Source organism: Benincasa hispida, chromosome 4 (assembly GCF_027475165.1).
Source record: "Benincasa hispida cultivar pf3 chromosome 4, pf3_genome.v1.1, whole genome shotgun sequence".
NCBI classification, from domain to species: Eukaryota; Viridiplantae; Streptophyta; class Magnoliopsida; order Cucurbitales; family Cucurbitaceae; genus Benincasa; species Benincasa hispida.
The window spans coordinates 65391452-65408939 of NC_143481.1; the positions used below are offsets into that span (position 1 = coordinate 65391452).

Here is a 17488-nt window from a genome sequence, read left to right on the forward strand (position 1 = left end):
CTGATGGGTCCTTTACGTCGTCGAGAGAAACCCTATCTCCTGACGACCGATCTCTCGGTGGAAGATTTAAGCATCAGGAGACCCTCTTTTTCTTGTAGTGAATGTCAGTGGCTATTTACAATTTAACCTTGACGCTACACACAAATATATATATAACTCTCTCTCCCTTATACATATATTCTCTCTCCTCCATGCATATATTCTCTCCCCACAATAATACATAATACATTTCATATATTCTTTTCCCCATGATTCATACCCATTTCTTCCTCCTTCCTTTCTTTTCTTCTTCCCTCTCTCTATTTTCTCCTTCCAACGGTGTGAGTTGCAGATGGGAGACAACGGTGTGGGGCGAGCAGATCCAACGACGAGAGACGACTAACATGAGGCAAATTGATAGTGCAACATGAGACAACACGAATAGCTTGAGACAAATTGACGGCACAGATGGAATAGGGTGAATTGACGACGATGGAGCGAGTAGATTTGGTCAACGACATGACAACGCGTAAATTCGATCGGCGACGATGGGGCGAGTAGATCTAGTCGACGACACGGGAAAAGAGATCTGTGAAGGCCATGGCTAAAGAAGAATAAGAGATGAAGATGGAGGGTTATGTGTTATAAACCCCCATATGAAGATGGAGAGATGAAGATGGACTTTGTTCATGCCACCTATATAGATCCGCTGCACCAAGACCAAGGAGAACTTTTCTTTTCTTTTAAACCTTAAATATATATGTTATAAATCCCCAAGTCAATATGCATTTCTTTATTTGATATATGTGAATTATATATTATGGTATATACCTTTTGTTTATTTAATATATATTGTGGTTTATATTGAACATTAAGTCAATATGTGATTTATATACTGTGAGATAACTGATAAAGAAATTCGATTAAATAATATATACTCTTAATTTTGTATATTGTAATATCTAACTTATTATTGTATAATGTAATATCTACTCTTAATTTTGTATATACTCTGAGGTAAATTGACAATGTTCCAAGGTATATTGACAATGTTTCAAGGTATATTGACATACATATCAGAACATCCGGGGAATATATTACCATCACAAGTGATACCTAAGTGTATACATAAATAACTTGTATATAAACCAAATAAACAATGAAATATATTACATAAAACAAATAATACTCAAAACAAACAAGGGTATATATCACATAATATTAAAAATCAAGCATGAAAATCAAGAGACGCTAGAAATCGTGAAATAAAAAATAAAATAATGCATTTTTTCTCTCCAATTGAAAATGAAAAAATATATATTAAATATGTTTTCTCTCTCCAAATAAAAATGAAAAAAAAACATATTAAATTCATTTTCTCCCTCCATAATAAATGTATCTCTCTTCATCATTAAGGAAACTTCGAAAATAGAGAAACAAACGTGGCTCATTAATGAAAAAGCATAAATACGCAATTAAATAGGATGAAAAACGAAAATAGGAAAATGACAATTTTATCCAAAAATAACACTAAAAGCCTTTATTGAAAAATTCAAAATTAAAGACATGTTTTAAAAATATATGGTCAAAGATGGTTTTTTAATGTAGAATTCGTTATTTCAATCACAACCCAATGACTATTGGGTTATTTCACTTAAAAGTGAAAGACCCAATCTAAAGCCCATTTGGGCTTATTAGTTTTGTAGGTTTTGTTTTAAAAACCAAGCAGCAATCGCCGTTAATTTTTGAATCATCACCTATACCGAGGACATTGAAAACGACAGTGAGAAAAATTGAGAAAGATTCATCCGACCAGTGGCGTTTTTAAGCCATTTGGAGATCGAGCTAAAATTTTGACATCATGTTCTTGCAAGGGTCTTCCATTTGGACGATGGAGATTTTGTTTGGAGCTACCTACCGTTAGATACCATGGGTAATTTATTGGCACTTCAAGTGAGATGTTTCTAATTTTGTTCTTCTCTATTTAATGTTGTTTGTTGTCGAGATTGTTAATCTTGAGATATATTTGCATATGCCTCTAGTTGTAACTATGGAGAACTTGTTTATGCTCATATTTGATTATAGTGGAGCTTTTGACTTCGGTCCGTGGTTTTTTTTATTCTTCACATTGAGGGAGTTTTTCCACGTTAAAATTGTCTGTATCCTTACTTGATTATTATTGTTGTTACTAGTTGATTAGTATTCTATTAGATTCACACAAGAGGGAATAATTGGTCCAAAAAATATCATGTTTATCCCAAAAAAGTGGTATTAGAGTATTGGTTAAATTAATTGTGATTACCTTGTGTTGAATAATGGATACTAGTTCAGCTAAAATGGTAAACCTTATCGGGTCAAATTATCAAGTTTGGAAAAGAAATATGGAAGATATTTTATATGTGAATGATTTACATCTTCCAGGTCTTTTTTAAGAGAAGCCCGACGATAAAACGAATAAATAATGAAAATTATGTTATAAGAAAGTGTGTGGGATTATGAGACTATGGGTAGAAGATAATTTTCTAAACCATATTGGTGATGAAACTCATGTACATTTTATGTGGAACAAGCTTGAGTCGCTATATGCCCCTAAAACTGGTAATAATAAAATGTTTCTGATTAAACAAATGATGGAGTTGAAGGATCAAGATGGAACATCCATGTTAGCTCACTTGAATACACTCCAAGGTATCATGAATTAGTTATCTAGGATGAATATCAAGTTTGAGGATGAAATACATGGGTTATGGGTCCTTGGTACATGGCCGGACTCATGGAAGATATTCAAAACTTCCTTATCAAACTCAACCCCAAATGGTATACTAAGTATGAACTTAGTAAAAAGTAACGTGTTGAACGAGAAGATGAGAAGAAAGTCAGAGAACTCTTCTTCACAGTCAGATGTTCTCGTTACTAAAAGAAGGGGGAAGAGTAAGAGTAAAGGTCTGAGGGGTAAAGACAGAAGCAAAAGTAAAAGTGACCAATTTGCAAATGTCGAGTGTTATTATTGTAATGTGAAAGGACATATAAAGAAGTATTATCGGAAATTTAAAAGGGATAATAAAAATGATAAAGGCAAGGAAAAGAAGAATGATGATGACAGTGATGCAGACATAATTATTGTAGCCATCGAAGATTTTTACATTTTATTCGATGGTGATGTTATAAATCTTGCTACACAACAGAGAAGTTGGGTGATTGACAGTGGTGCCTCATCAAAGAGAGATTTCCTTGCATCATATACACCTAGTGATTTTGGTAGTGTTCGGATGGGTAATAATGAATCAACAAAAGCAGTTTGCATTGAAGATGTACACTTGGAGAACAAGAATAGTTCTAAGCGAAGATTTTAGCCAATTCTGCCGATTTTCTCTTCAAGAGATTCAAAAAAGTCCACCACATCCAAATTTGTCATATGAGATGGTCAAATATGTCATTATCCTAGTATGCAAAATTTGCTTGCACATTTTTCTCTTTTTCCTTCAGGGATGTTTGATAGAGATCAACTAAATGTTTTGACGTACGATAGGTACGTGACCAATGCCTAGTCATTCCGCATTGGAAGTATTTATTTTCAACACTTTTTGAACTCTTATCTTGTGGAACTTTTTCTTTGCGTTCATTATTTTGTGTGGTTCTTTTGAAATTTGAATGATTAGAATGATCACCACAAAATAATTATTATTTCTTCATCTGCCACGGTCACGACTTCAACCTCGATCATGATTATTATTAAAATTCACAACATTCACTTTAGGGAATGGTATCATCCCCGTTGATCGAGATTCATGATTTTTTTCATTAATAACTCGTTATTTTGTTCAATCACGAGAAGCATGAAATTAGTTCAAAATATTGTTTAAAATCTTTCTCTCGATATTGCTGCCGCAGGAGCATATTCGAGATATAAAATATATAAAATATCTTCTCTAACATATAATTTTCTCTCCGCATAACAATAGTTTTGAACTGATTTTGAATAATATAGAGTTGTAATCACTTACTGATTTGAAATCTTGTAGCATTATGTGCATTTACTCATAACGAGCTTTAGGAAAAATAACTGTTTTTTTTTTTTTTTTTATCATAACTCTCTTTCAAATTTTTCCACAAGATATGGGGATCTTTTATTGTAAGATACTCTATTTTCAATCCCCCGTGGAGATGATGAAGGAAAATCATAGTTTTTGCTTTATTCTGACTGGATGTCGTATTTCCTTATTTAATAGTCTCGACAAATAATTATTGTCATCAATATCAAGGGTAAAAAATTCTAATTTTGTAAGATTTGTCATGGCAACACTATCATAAAATATTATATTTATATTAAAAATTTATAGATATTAAATATGCAAAATAACGTTGAATTTATTAATTACAACGAAGAAGGAAAAACCGACATACCTTCAGGACCTACCTTTAGGGAGGAAAAGTATAGAAACTCTTGTTGATGACGTATTGTGAATTTGAGGAGCAGAACGACACAAAACGAGAACACGAATACGGAGAAAATATAATATAATAATAATATATAATAAAATAAATAAATATTAAAATAAACATAATATAGTATATAAATAAATAAAATAAATAAATAAATAAAGTAAATAAAATAACAAAAATTGAATTTCTCCACTTTCTCCGATCTTTAGATTCGTTACTATTACAATTTTTGCTGTAAAAATTAAATTAGACGAAATTTCTACAGCATCCAGTTTGGTTCCTTACCTTAGATTAGAAACTTAAATCCAGTTCTTGAATGTGAGGTATTTATTTGTTCACCATTCACCATGTTACGAATTTACGATGCTGATTAATCTAATGCCAAAGTTTGAAGTTCTTACAATAATTTATGTTTAATTTGAAAATGTTAATTTCACTTGTAGTTCGGCCGAGGTACGTATTTTCTGTTCTCACATTTCTTGGTTGCTAATTATATTTCATTTAAAATAGAAATCGAATAGAAAATTATCATTGACCCATGATTATTTTTTAATAGAATTATTATTTTATGTTCATCTGGAGTACCCATTTTGGAATTATTATTGTGGTTCTCCTCCCTGCTATTTTATTGTTCTACTGCCTCTTTAAATTTAGTCCATAATTCCAGCACTTCGTTTCAAAAACAAGATTGGCCATGAAATTTAAATACCATTCAATCTCTTCATGGTGTAACTATTGGATTTGAAATTGGAAGAAGGAGCTACTTTGGTTAAAGTCATCTTCAGTACGTTGTTATAAGGTCTTTGTTTAAATATTTACTATCACAATTATAATTGGTAAATTGAACTTAACGAGAAATATAGGTACCTATTGCAGCCGTTATTGAAGCTGATTCCAGCGTTTGTTAAAACTGCTATAATAGACCTTTTCAACATAGCTTTTGTCAGCAGTTTGTTAACCACTGGGAAATACCTCCCAACAGTTTAAAATTGTCGTCATAGCACATAAAAACTGCTGCAAGAGACCCTAACTCTTATAGTGTTTGGTCTATCATGATATATAATCTTCACGTGAAAAAAAAAATGAAAATTTATGTCAAAAGAGGCATGTTTTTCTAAAACTAACATCGTAGAGATTTTCTTTCATCACTTATATAATATCAACTGACATCTAAAACCTAAATTATTGTATTGATTGCACCAATATACAATAATTATACTTTAAATATATTTTTATAGATTCTTACCAATGAATGTGACGCACTTCAACCACAAGACTCAATAAACACTATTGTATGTGAGTAATTGTATAGAAACTAGAAAATTTTGAGGAACAATTCTAGTCCATTAATCCACTCCAAAATATATCTTAAAAAAAAATGGAAAAAAAAGTAATTTATCACATACTAAATTATGATTCGAAATTGAAGTGCTACACCAAGTTTTATTTCCCCTACTAAAAACCCTTTACATCAAATTTAAAGAGCTCAAACTAAGCGATGCATAACACAAACATAGGCAAGTAAATAATATTCAAGCCTTGGCAATGGCGACGCTAATGATGTACTGAATCTCCTCCACCACTTCTTTCATAGAAGGCCGATTCTGCCTTCTCTGTTCCAAGCACCCCACAGCAAGAAACCCCAAAGCCTTCATCGTATCAACCTCCACATCACTGGCTCCCTTCTTCAGTCTCGGATCAATGGCATCCACCAATCTCTCTTCTTCCACCAGTCGCTGCACGTAAACCGCCAAGTTGACATCGTCCGCCTCCCGACCGAAGTCTATGGCCTTCTGCGATGTCAACAGCTCAAGCAGAACGACTCCAAAGCTGTACACATCGCTCTTGTCAGTCAGTTGGTAGTTTCGATAGTACTCGGGGTCGAGGTAGCCTAGAGTTCCCTGGGCGCAAGTTGAGATATGGCTTAGATCGGTTTCCGCTAATCGGGAGAGACCGAAATCCGAAACTTTTGGGATTAGCTTGTGATCTAGTAGGATGTTGCTGGATTTTACGTCTCGGTGGTAAATGGGTGGAACTGCTGAGAAATGAAGGTATGCTAGTCCTTCTGCTGTGCCTTGCGCGATTCGGAGCCGTTCCTCCCATGATAATGCCTTTGTGTTGTTCGTACCTATACATACAAATACATATCAATAATTTAGGATTCAATTTTGTGAGGTTAATTTTTTTTGTTCAACTTTACCACCTAAACTTAATTCTCAGATTATATTATTATCTACTACTTCAATTCATTTTAAAAACAATAATAAATATTTCGAAGGAGATTTATTGGACACAAAATTGAAAGTTAACCTTAATATTTTTTTTTAAATATATATATATATATATATATTTGTCTCTAGTAACAATTTAGTCCTTGAACTTTAGTTGACCAACATTTAGTTCCTAAACTTTAATAAATAATAGTTTAGCCCTTATATTTTAATAAGTAACAACTTAGTTCTTATAATTGAAAATTGTAGCAATTTAATCTCTATCATGACAAATCTCTTCAAAATTAAGTGTTGATTTTTATTATGTTAAGATTTAATTTTTATAATTATATATAAAGAAATCGATTATTCATCAACTTATTGGTCTATATGTCATGCAAAAAAAATTTCATTAAATTCTAAATCATTACAAATAGTAAACTATAAAGATTAAATTATTACTTATTAAAGTTCAATGACTAAGACCCCGTTTGGTAATCATTTGGTTTTTTTTTTTAGTTTTGAAAATTAAGTATATTTCATCCACATTTCTTATAATGATTTACATCTTTTTAAAATACAATAGTTGAATTTTTAGCCAAATTTCAAAAATAAAAATAATTTTTGAAAGTTACTTTTTTAAGTTCTCAAAATTTTGCTTGATTTTTTAAACCATTAGTGAAAAGTATAACAAAAGAAGAAATTTAGAAGTGAAGGTAGTGTCCATAGGCTTAATTTTAAAAAAACAAAATAGTTATCAAACGGGGTTTCAATTGTTACAAGTTTGAAAGTATATGGACTAAACCATTATCAATTAAAGATCAAGGACAAAATTATTAATATTTTCATAAAAGTTTATGGATCAAAAGTATTTTTTAACATTAATTTTTATTTAATATATAAAATAGTTTTTTAAAAAATGAATATATCAAAAGACTTGATCAGATACAAACTTGAAAGTTCATGACATATTATTGAACATATAATTGAAAGCTAGAGGAATATAAGGAGTAAAGAGTGACATAGTAAGGAGTAAGAAGTTATAAAGTCTAGGGAGACGGGAACTCCCGAGACTCATAGTATAAAGAGTTGACAAGATATAAAATTAATATTTTTTAGTAGTGAGACCCGCCAACTCCTTGGACCAAACAAGGAGTGGAGTTCACAACTTCTACTTCACAACTCCTTCGGCCAAACACACCCGGGGCAAAGAGTAGAATAGTGAACTCCAAAGGTGTGTTTGATGGCAACGACTATCTTAAGACTATAATAATCGTCTCTTGTTATAGTAAATATTATTTTGTATTCTCTATAGTTAACACTATTTCAAAATCCCAACAGTTTTTACTATTTTACCTTCATCATTTTCTTTATTCTTTGCTATAATATGTTTTCTATTTCTTTCTTAAACTAAAATAGTCTACACCTCAAACACATACTATTATAATCTAAACTAAAATAATTAATATCTCAAATACAAACTATTATAACCCAATTATAATAACTTAGAACTATAATAACAAATCCTTTGTCCCAAACACGCTAAAGCCGTTGTGAAGTCTAGATAGTTGTGAACTCTTTGAGTCTAGAGTTAGTGGTGAGACCCATAAATTCTCTAGGCCAAATAAGAGGTTTACGATTACTACTTTCCAACTCCTACTTCTATACTCATTGGGTGTCAATTTGAAAAGTTTTATGTATTTTCTTACTAATTTTTTTTACCATGATTTTTATATTTTCTAACTAAACTTGTGTGTTCTTAGTTAAATTTCCAAAATAAAAACAATTGTTTTTTTTTAAAAAGTCCAAATCAGAGTAGTGTGTATAAACAATTAATTTTAAAAAATCATACGGTTAATAAAGCTGGTATTGAAATTTAAAAGTGTATAGTACCTTGTAAATGGTCGAGAAGAGTGCCGTTGGGGATATATTCGTACACCAAAATTGGCTGCTCTAGTTCGACGCAGCAGCCAAGAAGCCGGACAAGACTCCGGTGGTTAACTTGGCAGAGGATTCGGACCTCATTCAAGACTTGGTCGGTGCCCTTCGCGTTTCCGAGCTTGGCACATTTCACGGCCACAGTGGTTCCGTCCCCGAGAATGCCTTTATAGACCTCGCCATAGCCGCCGGCACCCAGAAGACGGTCGGCGGAGAAGTTGTGGGTGGCTCTCTTGATCTCTTTGCCGGTGAAGATCTTTGCCGCTCTTCCGCCTCCGCCGTTGGAATTCAGAATGGCTTCACGCTCCTTTGTTAAACGATCTTGAGCTTCTTTTGCTCTTCTACGCCGATTGTACACTAGCATCGCTATTGTTGAGACGATCACCGCCGCGCCCACGCCGGATACGATGCCTATACACATTAGTTTTTTCCTTAATTAGTAACGTTGGGTTATAAATATATGTTAAAATACCATTTTGAATACTATACTATTTAATTTTAGAGGAATCATTTAACTAAGATTCTTTTAAAAGTACTTATATAAGTATAATAATTATTTTATTATTTAAAAATTGTGTTTCCAAAAGGCAAAAATAAAAACATTCAGTATAAAATAAGTTTAAGGAAGAAATTTAGATATTGTTGAGAATTCATTTCAATGGGTAGTAGATATATAGCATAAATGAACTTGCCTTCTTACTAGCAAATACATTTTTTTCTTATTAATTATGGATTAAATTATAGTTTTAATATTTGAACGTTTGGTTCACTCAACGTTAAAACATTAAAGACCCTTTTAAATGTAGTTTTCAATCATCGCCATTAATATTTTTATAGTTAATTTAAAAATCATTACTAACAATTTATATGTATACTAAACCACATATATTTCTACTTAGTTCATAAACTACCTAAGCATGAAATGTCAACTTTTGATTTTGATTTAAATACATCAATCACTTAAATGTTCATATTACCATGATGATTAGTCACGTAACTCAAAACAAATAAGGTGTCAATAAGATACACTAAGGAAGAATGAACTAGAAAAATAAATTGAAAATGTACGTTTGTCCAATTGATTTCCTATTTTACCCTTACCCCTACCCTTTATTTCTGTTCATTAATAGGCAAATTCCAATTTACACCACTAAATTTTAGGGGTGGTATCAATTTAAATCCTGAATTTTAAAAGTTGTATCAATTTAAACCTCAAACTAATAATTGTGTCAATTTAAACCCTAAACTTTTATAATTATATCAATATCTTTCTTTAGATTTAGTTTGAAAAATATAAGACAAAATATTTTATTTATTTCAATTAAACTTATGTAAGTTTAGAGTTTTAATTGATAAAATTACAAGTCTTTTACTATGTTTATCCATATGAAACATAACGAATGATTTAAATTGATACAACTCTTAAAGTTTATGGTTGAAATTGATAAAATTATTAATTTGAAATTTAAAGTGATACAATCCACGAAGTTTAAGGTTAAAATGATATAATTATTGGTTTAGGATTGAAAATTTAGAGGTATAAATTAATATTAGATTTTAATATGAAAACAAGAATTTAATCATAATTTGTAATTTGCTAGTTTCTTGAATTTTGAAAGGAAAAAAAGAGAGAGAGATTATTACCAGCTATCAGTGCAGTTCGGTGCTTATTACAACCATCAGGATCATGACACGTATCTGCGATAAAAAACAAATCAACCACGATCAATCCACCTCTAATTTTGCCTACGTGGCAAACGGAGAGAAAAAGTAAAAAACTCACTTTGAGAGCAGATTCCAGCAACGGGGTCCCACACAAACCCAGAATTACAAATACAGCGTTTTAACGTCGTTCCATTGCCGTCAGCACCACAAACCGCGTTCCCATCACAATCGGCCTGGTTATTACAAACCGGCTCACTCGGCAAAAGCCACTGCAGCTCTAAACCGGGTTCAGGCCACTGAACCACTCCCAAACTCGGGTCCAAATTCACAAAACTCGTGTACGCGCTACATCCCGATTCCCTCACCCGAATCATGTACGAATTCGACGACCCACCCGCCCGAAACGTACAGCACAGCGGCGGCGCCTCGCACGCCGCCGCCCCTCTCGACCCATTGATGTACGAATGGCACAGACTCGTCGACGAGCAGTTCAACGGCGAGCGTAGGAGCGAATCCGTACAATTGAAGTAGAGGATCGTGTTCCCGCTCGTCACGTTGAAGGGTAAACTACTGTTCAATTGGATCCCGTCGTAGGCGATATCCGCTGTCACGCACGTGTTGGGGACGAAATTTGAGGGCTGAATCACCAGTCGTTGGATCGACGGGTTGATTGAGATGATCGGGTACGTGTTGTTAAGCGTATCGAATTTCAGTAAGCCTGCGTCGCACCGGATCTTGTACGATTGGTCCCCACAGGTGGGGCTCGTACTCAGAGGATAAGGGACGACAGCGCCACCGCAGTCCGGACATCGGGTGACGGAGGTTGCGATTTCGGCGGTGGCGAGTAGCGCCGCCGTGAAGAGGAGTAGCCGTTTCGAAATGGATGCCATTGATATTTTGATGGGAAGCTGAAACTGGTGGTGGGTTTTGTTATTTCAATCGGTGAGTTGAAACTTGAAATAAATGGAAAATATATTATATTTATTTTTCTTTGAAGTATGAAGAATGGTGGAAGTCAAACTTAGCGACATGTGCGTAATTAAAAACTTGTTTGAGCTGTTTTTTTCGAAGAAATTTGTGTCAATTTCGCAATTTAAAATGTTGACCTTATACCTCTTTTCTGAATTTTAAACATCCGAATGTACCAAGGGGAAGCGATAATTAGAAAAGAAAGCGAAAATGGATTTTTAAACTTGTGTTACCAATTTTTTTTTGGGTAAACTATAAACTAATTTTTAGTGGAAAATAAAGTATTAGACTCGAACATTTTTACCTTCATACTTCTTTGGTTTCTAAAATTTAGTTTTTAGTTTTTGAATTTTTAAAAATGATTCTACTCACTCTGTGTAGTTGGCTGTTTATTAATTGCCTACACCCAACTTACGGATGGTTAAATGTACAATCGTATGACACTTTTGACTTTCCTTTCTAAAAACCACCAAAACCCTATCATTTTGGTTTTCACAAAAATATCTGTTTCAAAAGATTAATTAACTTTGGCCCAAATTGATTTAAATTGGGGTTAAATACTATTTTAGTTCTTCATTTAAACTTTTGTATTTTGTTCTATATTTTTAATTTTGACACATTTTGGTTTCTCTACTTTCAAAATGTTTATTTTGGTCATTGTACTTTCAATTTTGATTTATTTTAGTCTTTAAACTTCCAAAAAATATCCATTTTGATCCTTTAGAAATGAAGTAAAAATGAAAGTGAGGGGACCATAATGGTTAGTTTTTGAAAAGACAAGGACCAAAATGCATATTTTGAAAATACAGGAACTAAAATAAACCAAAGTTAAAAGTATGATGACTAAAATTAATATTTTAAAATATAAATATCAAAATGAACCAAAACAAGAAATACAAGTCCATACTAGTATTTAAACATTTAAATTTAGTGACTACTCTATCCATCAAAACGAGCTGGTTACTATTTTGTAGGCTTTTATATATATATATATATAGATAACGGTTATTTTGTAATTGTTGGTGTAGTATGAACAATGTCAATTAGAAGATGGAATGGACAAAATTTAATGGTAAAATTGTTGATTTTATATTTAATTTGTAAGATTATTTTTAAATATAGAAAAATTAACCAAAATATTTATAAATAAAATAAAATTTTACTGTATATCTATCTCTGTGTCATGTTATGATAGACACACTTAATAGTCTACTGTGATCTATCGCATATAGACTGTGATATTTTATTAATATTTGTAAATATTTTCAACAATTTAGTTATTTAAAATCATTTCCATAATCTTTACTTGTTTCTTTCTAACTTTTTAAACCTAGATTTTACAATTAAAAAAGAAAAACTTTTAATCAAATTTCTTTAAAAATGTAATTGAAAAAGTACTTCTATTATTCCTTTTTAACTATAAACATTTGGTTGGGTTTTGAAAACATAAACTTAATTTTTAAAATCAAATAATAAGAAAAATAATAATAAATAGTCATCAAAGGAATGTTATTGGTTACACAAGAATCTCAGTGAGAGTTTTATTAAATATAATTACATCACTTAATATTCCACCAATATATATTAATAAAATATATAATAAAAATAAACTTAGTTCAACAGTAATTAATATGGCTTTCTTTATGGCTTTCTTTCTTATAAGTTAAAAGGTCTGATTCCATTTTCATAATTATTATATAAAAAAAAATATATATGATGAAAATATTGATTTATCATGAGATAAATTTAAAGTATAATTCCAAGGGGAAATTAATAATGTTGGATTGTTTTCCTATCTAATAGTTTATATTGTCAATATTGGGATCTTTCAGTTGAGTAAACCAATTCATTTGGGTGATGATCGATGTGATGGATAATCTCACTTCAACAATAATCAATTTGGCTTAATTAGAAAATTAGTGTGTTTAGTTGACTAAAATGATATTGGGTCAAAATTATTGAATATGCCAACTGTATAGCATTTCACTTATTGAATTATGATATATATGACGTCGACATTTCAAACATTATGCAAAAGATAACAGCAACAAGAGATTGATTGTGCATATCTTAGAGTTAGACATTATTATTATTATTACTATTATTATATATATCTAAAATACATTTGGAATGTGAAAAATTGACAAAAATAAAACAATATAAAGTCTTCGTTTGCAAATTTACCTATTTAGTCAAACCCTAAATTCCGCGTCCATTGTATTTATTTAACCAGCGTTATTCTTACCAACCCATGGGCTTGTTCCATGATTATCTTCCTTTGTATGTATGTATATATTATTCCAAATTTTAAATATATTTTTCAAAATCCGCATTATTCAACTATCATAATATTTGTACTATAAATTTTATTTATATATATTCTCAATGTCAAATTTTGGTTATATTATTATTTTTTTTTGTGAGCCTTTAAAAAATTATTCAAGTAGAATATTTTTATAAAGTGTTAATATACTTAAATTTATCATTACTCATCAATTTAATTTTTGTAATGAACTATAATTTAATATATAGTATCAGATCATATAACAACTCTTTAACATTAGCAAAAACCTCATTTAACGATTAAATAAATTATATTCCAATTTGAAGTACAAGATTTGAGGCGAACCGGAAGAGATATAATCATATACGACTCATGAATTTCACTTGCCTTCATGTGAGGCCTAAAGTTCAGACTTTGTTTCAGTATGCTCTTGTTAATTTAATAATTCCTGTAGTACAATATCAACGATGTTGATAGATATCCTTTATTTTAATTGATTTTTTAACAACATGTGGAATGGAAAAATTGAACTTTTGATTTTGATATTACAGGTATCAGGTACTATGTCAATTGAGCTATGTTCATCTTGATAATATTTTTTTAATCTATTTATTTGCTCAAATTAACACTAGATTTTTACTTCATATTTGGAGGGGGAGATATTTATGGTGGTTAAGTTTTTAATTTAGTTTTTGTTTGATCCTTATTTTTCAAGATGTTATACTTTTACTATTGAATTTTGAGTTTTATTTCAATTTAATCTCTATGACTATAAGATTTATATGGTTAACATTGATTTTTTACTAAATACTTACTTTCAATCTATGGTGTTAATGTCTATTAATTAATTTAAAAGAATCAAATAACTTTCACTAATTCTCCATTACAATTAAAATTAATTTTAAAAAATCCACATCATAATTATTTTAAATTAATTAACTAAAAGTTAATGTCACCTACCAAATAAGCAGCCAAAGTAAGTGTAGCTCAATGCATATGAGTGTGCTAGTAATCCATAAGGTCTGTAGATAGAGATGTCCACGGGGCAGGGCGGGGTCGGGGATGTCATTCCCCATCCCCGTCCCCGCTCCCCATTTTATTTACCATCCCCGTGAAATTCTCCATGTGGATCGGGGCGGGGATTCCCTGCGGGAATTTTTTCCCGTTACCTTTTTTTTTTTTTTGTAAAAAACCAAATAATTTAAATCACTAATGTGAGTAAATTTTAATTAAATGATTAGCTTTATCACTAAATTATTATTATGGTTAGTTTTGTATGACAATTTGAATTTAAAGATAAATTACTCAAATTTTGGACTAAAAAGACTAATTAATTTTTTTAGTAGAAAGAAATAAATATAAATCAAATTATTCATATATATAATCTAAATTTAAACATATTCATTATCTTTCCCAATAAATAACCAAATTTGAAATTTAAATGTAATATTTATATAATAATAATAATAGCATAACATTAGATAACTATACTAAATAAATAAATAAAAGCTAATCGGGGCGGGGACGAGGAATGCATTCCTTGTCCCCGTCCCCGTTTAGCTCACGGAGAATTTTTTTCCCCCACTCCCTCTCTCATTCCCCGCATAATCGGGGAATCCGGGGCGAGACCCGTCCCCGTGGGAAAATTGGACATCTCAGCTACCTCTAATTGTACTTTGAAAAAAAAAAAAAAAAACATTAGTAAAATTTGAGTATAAAAGTGTGAAATATTAAAATTTAAGAACCAAGTGAAAACTAAACTTAAAACCTAAGAGCCAAAATGTAACATTTTGAAACCTATGAATCAAATAAAAACTAACTCAAAACATAGAGACCAAAGAGTATTTTTCCTCATGTTTTTATCTCTCCTTTTATCTGAATTAAAAAGTATGAAAACTTTCTATACATATAGCTTAAATAAATAGGTTTAATTACACAATTACTTTTTTTTTTTACATGAAAGTCCTAATAAGCTATTATTTTACACGAAACCGGATGCAATTTTCTTTTTCAATCATTCTTACTATTCACTTTTTAAAATAGATTTATACATATAATAATGAGTTGAGCACAAAAATATTTAGATCGAGGTGGTTGCATTTTAAAAATACCTAGCAAAAAATCATTGCAAAAATGCATAAACATATATTTCAAGAGATTTTGTTAGTATTTATAGGACAAAAACACCCCTCCATCCAGATTTTTGGTTTTTAAATTAAATTTAACCAACTAACCTAATCCGTACAATCAAGGACACCTATTTAATAAATTACACGTAAACAAAAATAAAAATAAATATAAAAATGTCAAAATTCCTAATTTTCACCAGGGGTGTACATCAGTCGGTCGATATCAGTTTGGGAGAAAAATGGCACTCAAAATCGACCAAAAAAAAGGTGTAAAATTCACCCGTACATCGGTCGGGTCGGCCGGTTTGGGAGAAAAAATTTAAATAAATCATGTAATGGTTTGAAAATTAGGCAACATAAAAATAATAATAAATCAATACTAAAATAGTAGGCTTGAGCCTGGGTTGGTGGTAATGGGCTTGCTTTTATACTTATTTTTTTAAAAAATAAAAAAAATAAAAAGATAAATATATAAATATATATATATATATACACACACACACATACACGTCGGTCGGTCGGTTTTTCAAATTTTTTTTATCAGGAAACCCGAAAACCAACCGACTGACCTTAATTCGGTCAATTTTGATCGGTTGAGTCGGTTTCGATGCTTTTATGTACACCCCTAATTTTCACAATATCAGAGCCATGTATATCTATAAAGTTATGCAGTTAAACAAACCTAACAATAAAAAATGTTGATTTTTCATTATATATCCATGTAAAACAAGAGTAGTCATCAATGAATAAAACAAAATATTGATAACCATTTATTGTAGGGGTGGGAGCAGGGCCCCAAACATCGGAATGAACAAGGCTAAATGGTTTATTGCAGAGAGATGCTGAAGTAGGAAATGAAAAAGTAGGTTGTTTTGCTAGTTTGCAATGTAAACAATCAAATGAACGAAATTTAGAGGCATTACTTAAGGTACCAACAGAATTTAGGCTACAAAGTTTGTCAGATGACGCATAGCCAAGACGAAGGTGCCATTAATACGTATTGGTATCTGTAACAGCTGCAGACACAGATGGCAGAATAGGAGGCTGAAGGGACATGAGCTCAAATAATTTTCTACCTTATGACCCGTGCCAACCATTTGACCCGTCCACATATCTTGAACCTGACAACAATGAGAGGAAAAGAGAACAGTTAGTCCCAGGTCACACAGTTGTCCAACAAAGACAAGATTGAAAGTCAAGTGTGAGACATGATAAGTAGTGGATAAACTAAGACTCGATGTACTGACAGTCCCAACATGTGAAATAGGCATGTGGTTACCATCAGCAGATTATACCGAAGGCAGGGATTGTACAGGGGTGGAGGAAGACAGTAAGGCCATATTTAAGGTCATGTGATTGCAGCAGGCTAAATCGAGGAGCCAATATGTATCTGGTGTGGCAGCAAGGGTAGGAGAGTTGAGAGAGAACACCTGTTTCAGCAAGTCCTGAAGATCGCTGATTTGGATACTTGGAGGATTGGGGGGTACCACATCCGAGGCAGTGGTAGCTGCCATGACAGACGAAGAACCATGCTTGGGAAATTCTTGGATTTATTGATGTATCCTGGAGGTCGAGGTGGTTTGGTAGGACAGTTGTCCAAGATATGACGCCTTTTGTGGCAGTATCTGCATTCATTGGTAGGGCAACTAGAAAATCTGTGACCATGTTGTTTGCAGTTCTTGCAAAAAACCGAGTTAGTTGGAAATCGTGAATGGCTGGTTGCGAAAGCAACGTTCGGGGAAGGAGAGAAGACTAACCCAAGTCGCCTTTTTTCAAAGAGAATTTCCTGAATCGTTGCATCAAGAGATGGTAGTGGACCGTGGTGTAACAAGGCAGCACTAATAGACTCATACTCAGAACGAAACCCCATA

General features: G+C 31.8%; 1 protein-coding gene across 1 annotated transcript; it reads right to left on the reverse strand.

Moving 5' to 3' along the window:
- Nucleotides 1–5745: 5745 nt before the first annotated feature.
- Nucleotides 5746–11219, reverse strand: LOC120075126 (wall-associated receptor kinase-like 20). The gene is made up of 4 exons (XM_039028301.2): nucleotides 10354–11219; nucleotides 10215–10268; nucleotides 8526–8981; nucleotides 5746–6550 (listed from the first exon to the last, which is right to left on the reverse strand). Exons 1-4 carry the CDS (start codon nucleotides 11123–11125, stop codon nucleotides 5955–5957), a joined length of 1878 nt encoding a protein of 625 aa, XP_038884229.1. The 5' UTR covers nucleotides 11126–11219; the 3' UTR covers nucleotides 5746–5954.
- Nucleotides 11220–17488: the final 6269 nt, after the last annotated feature.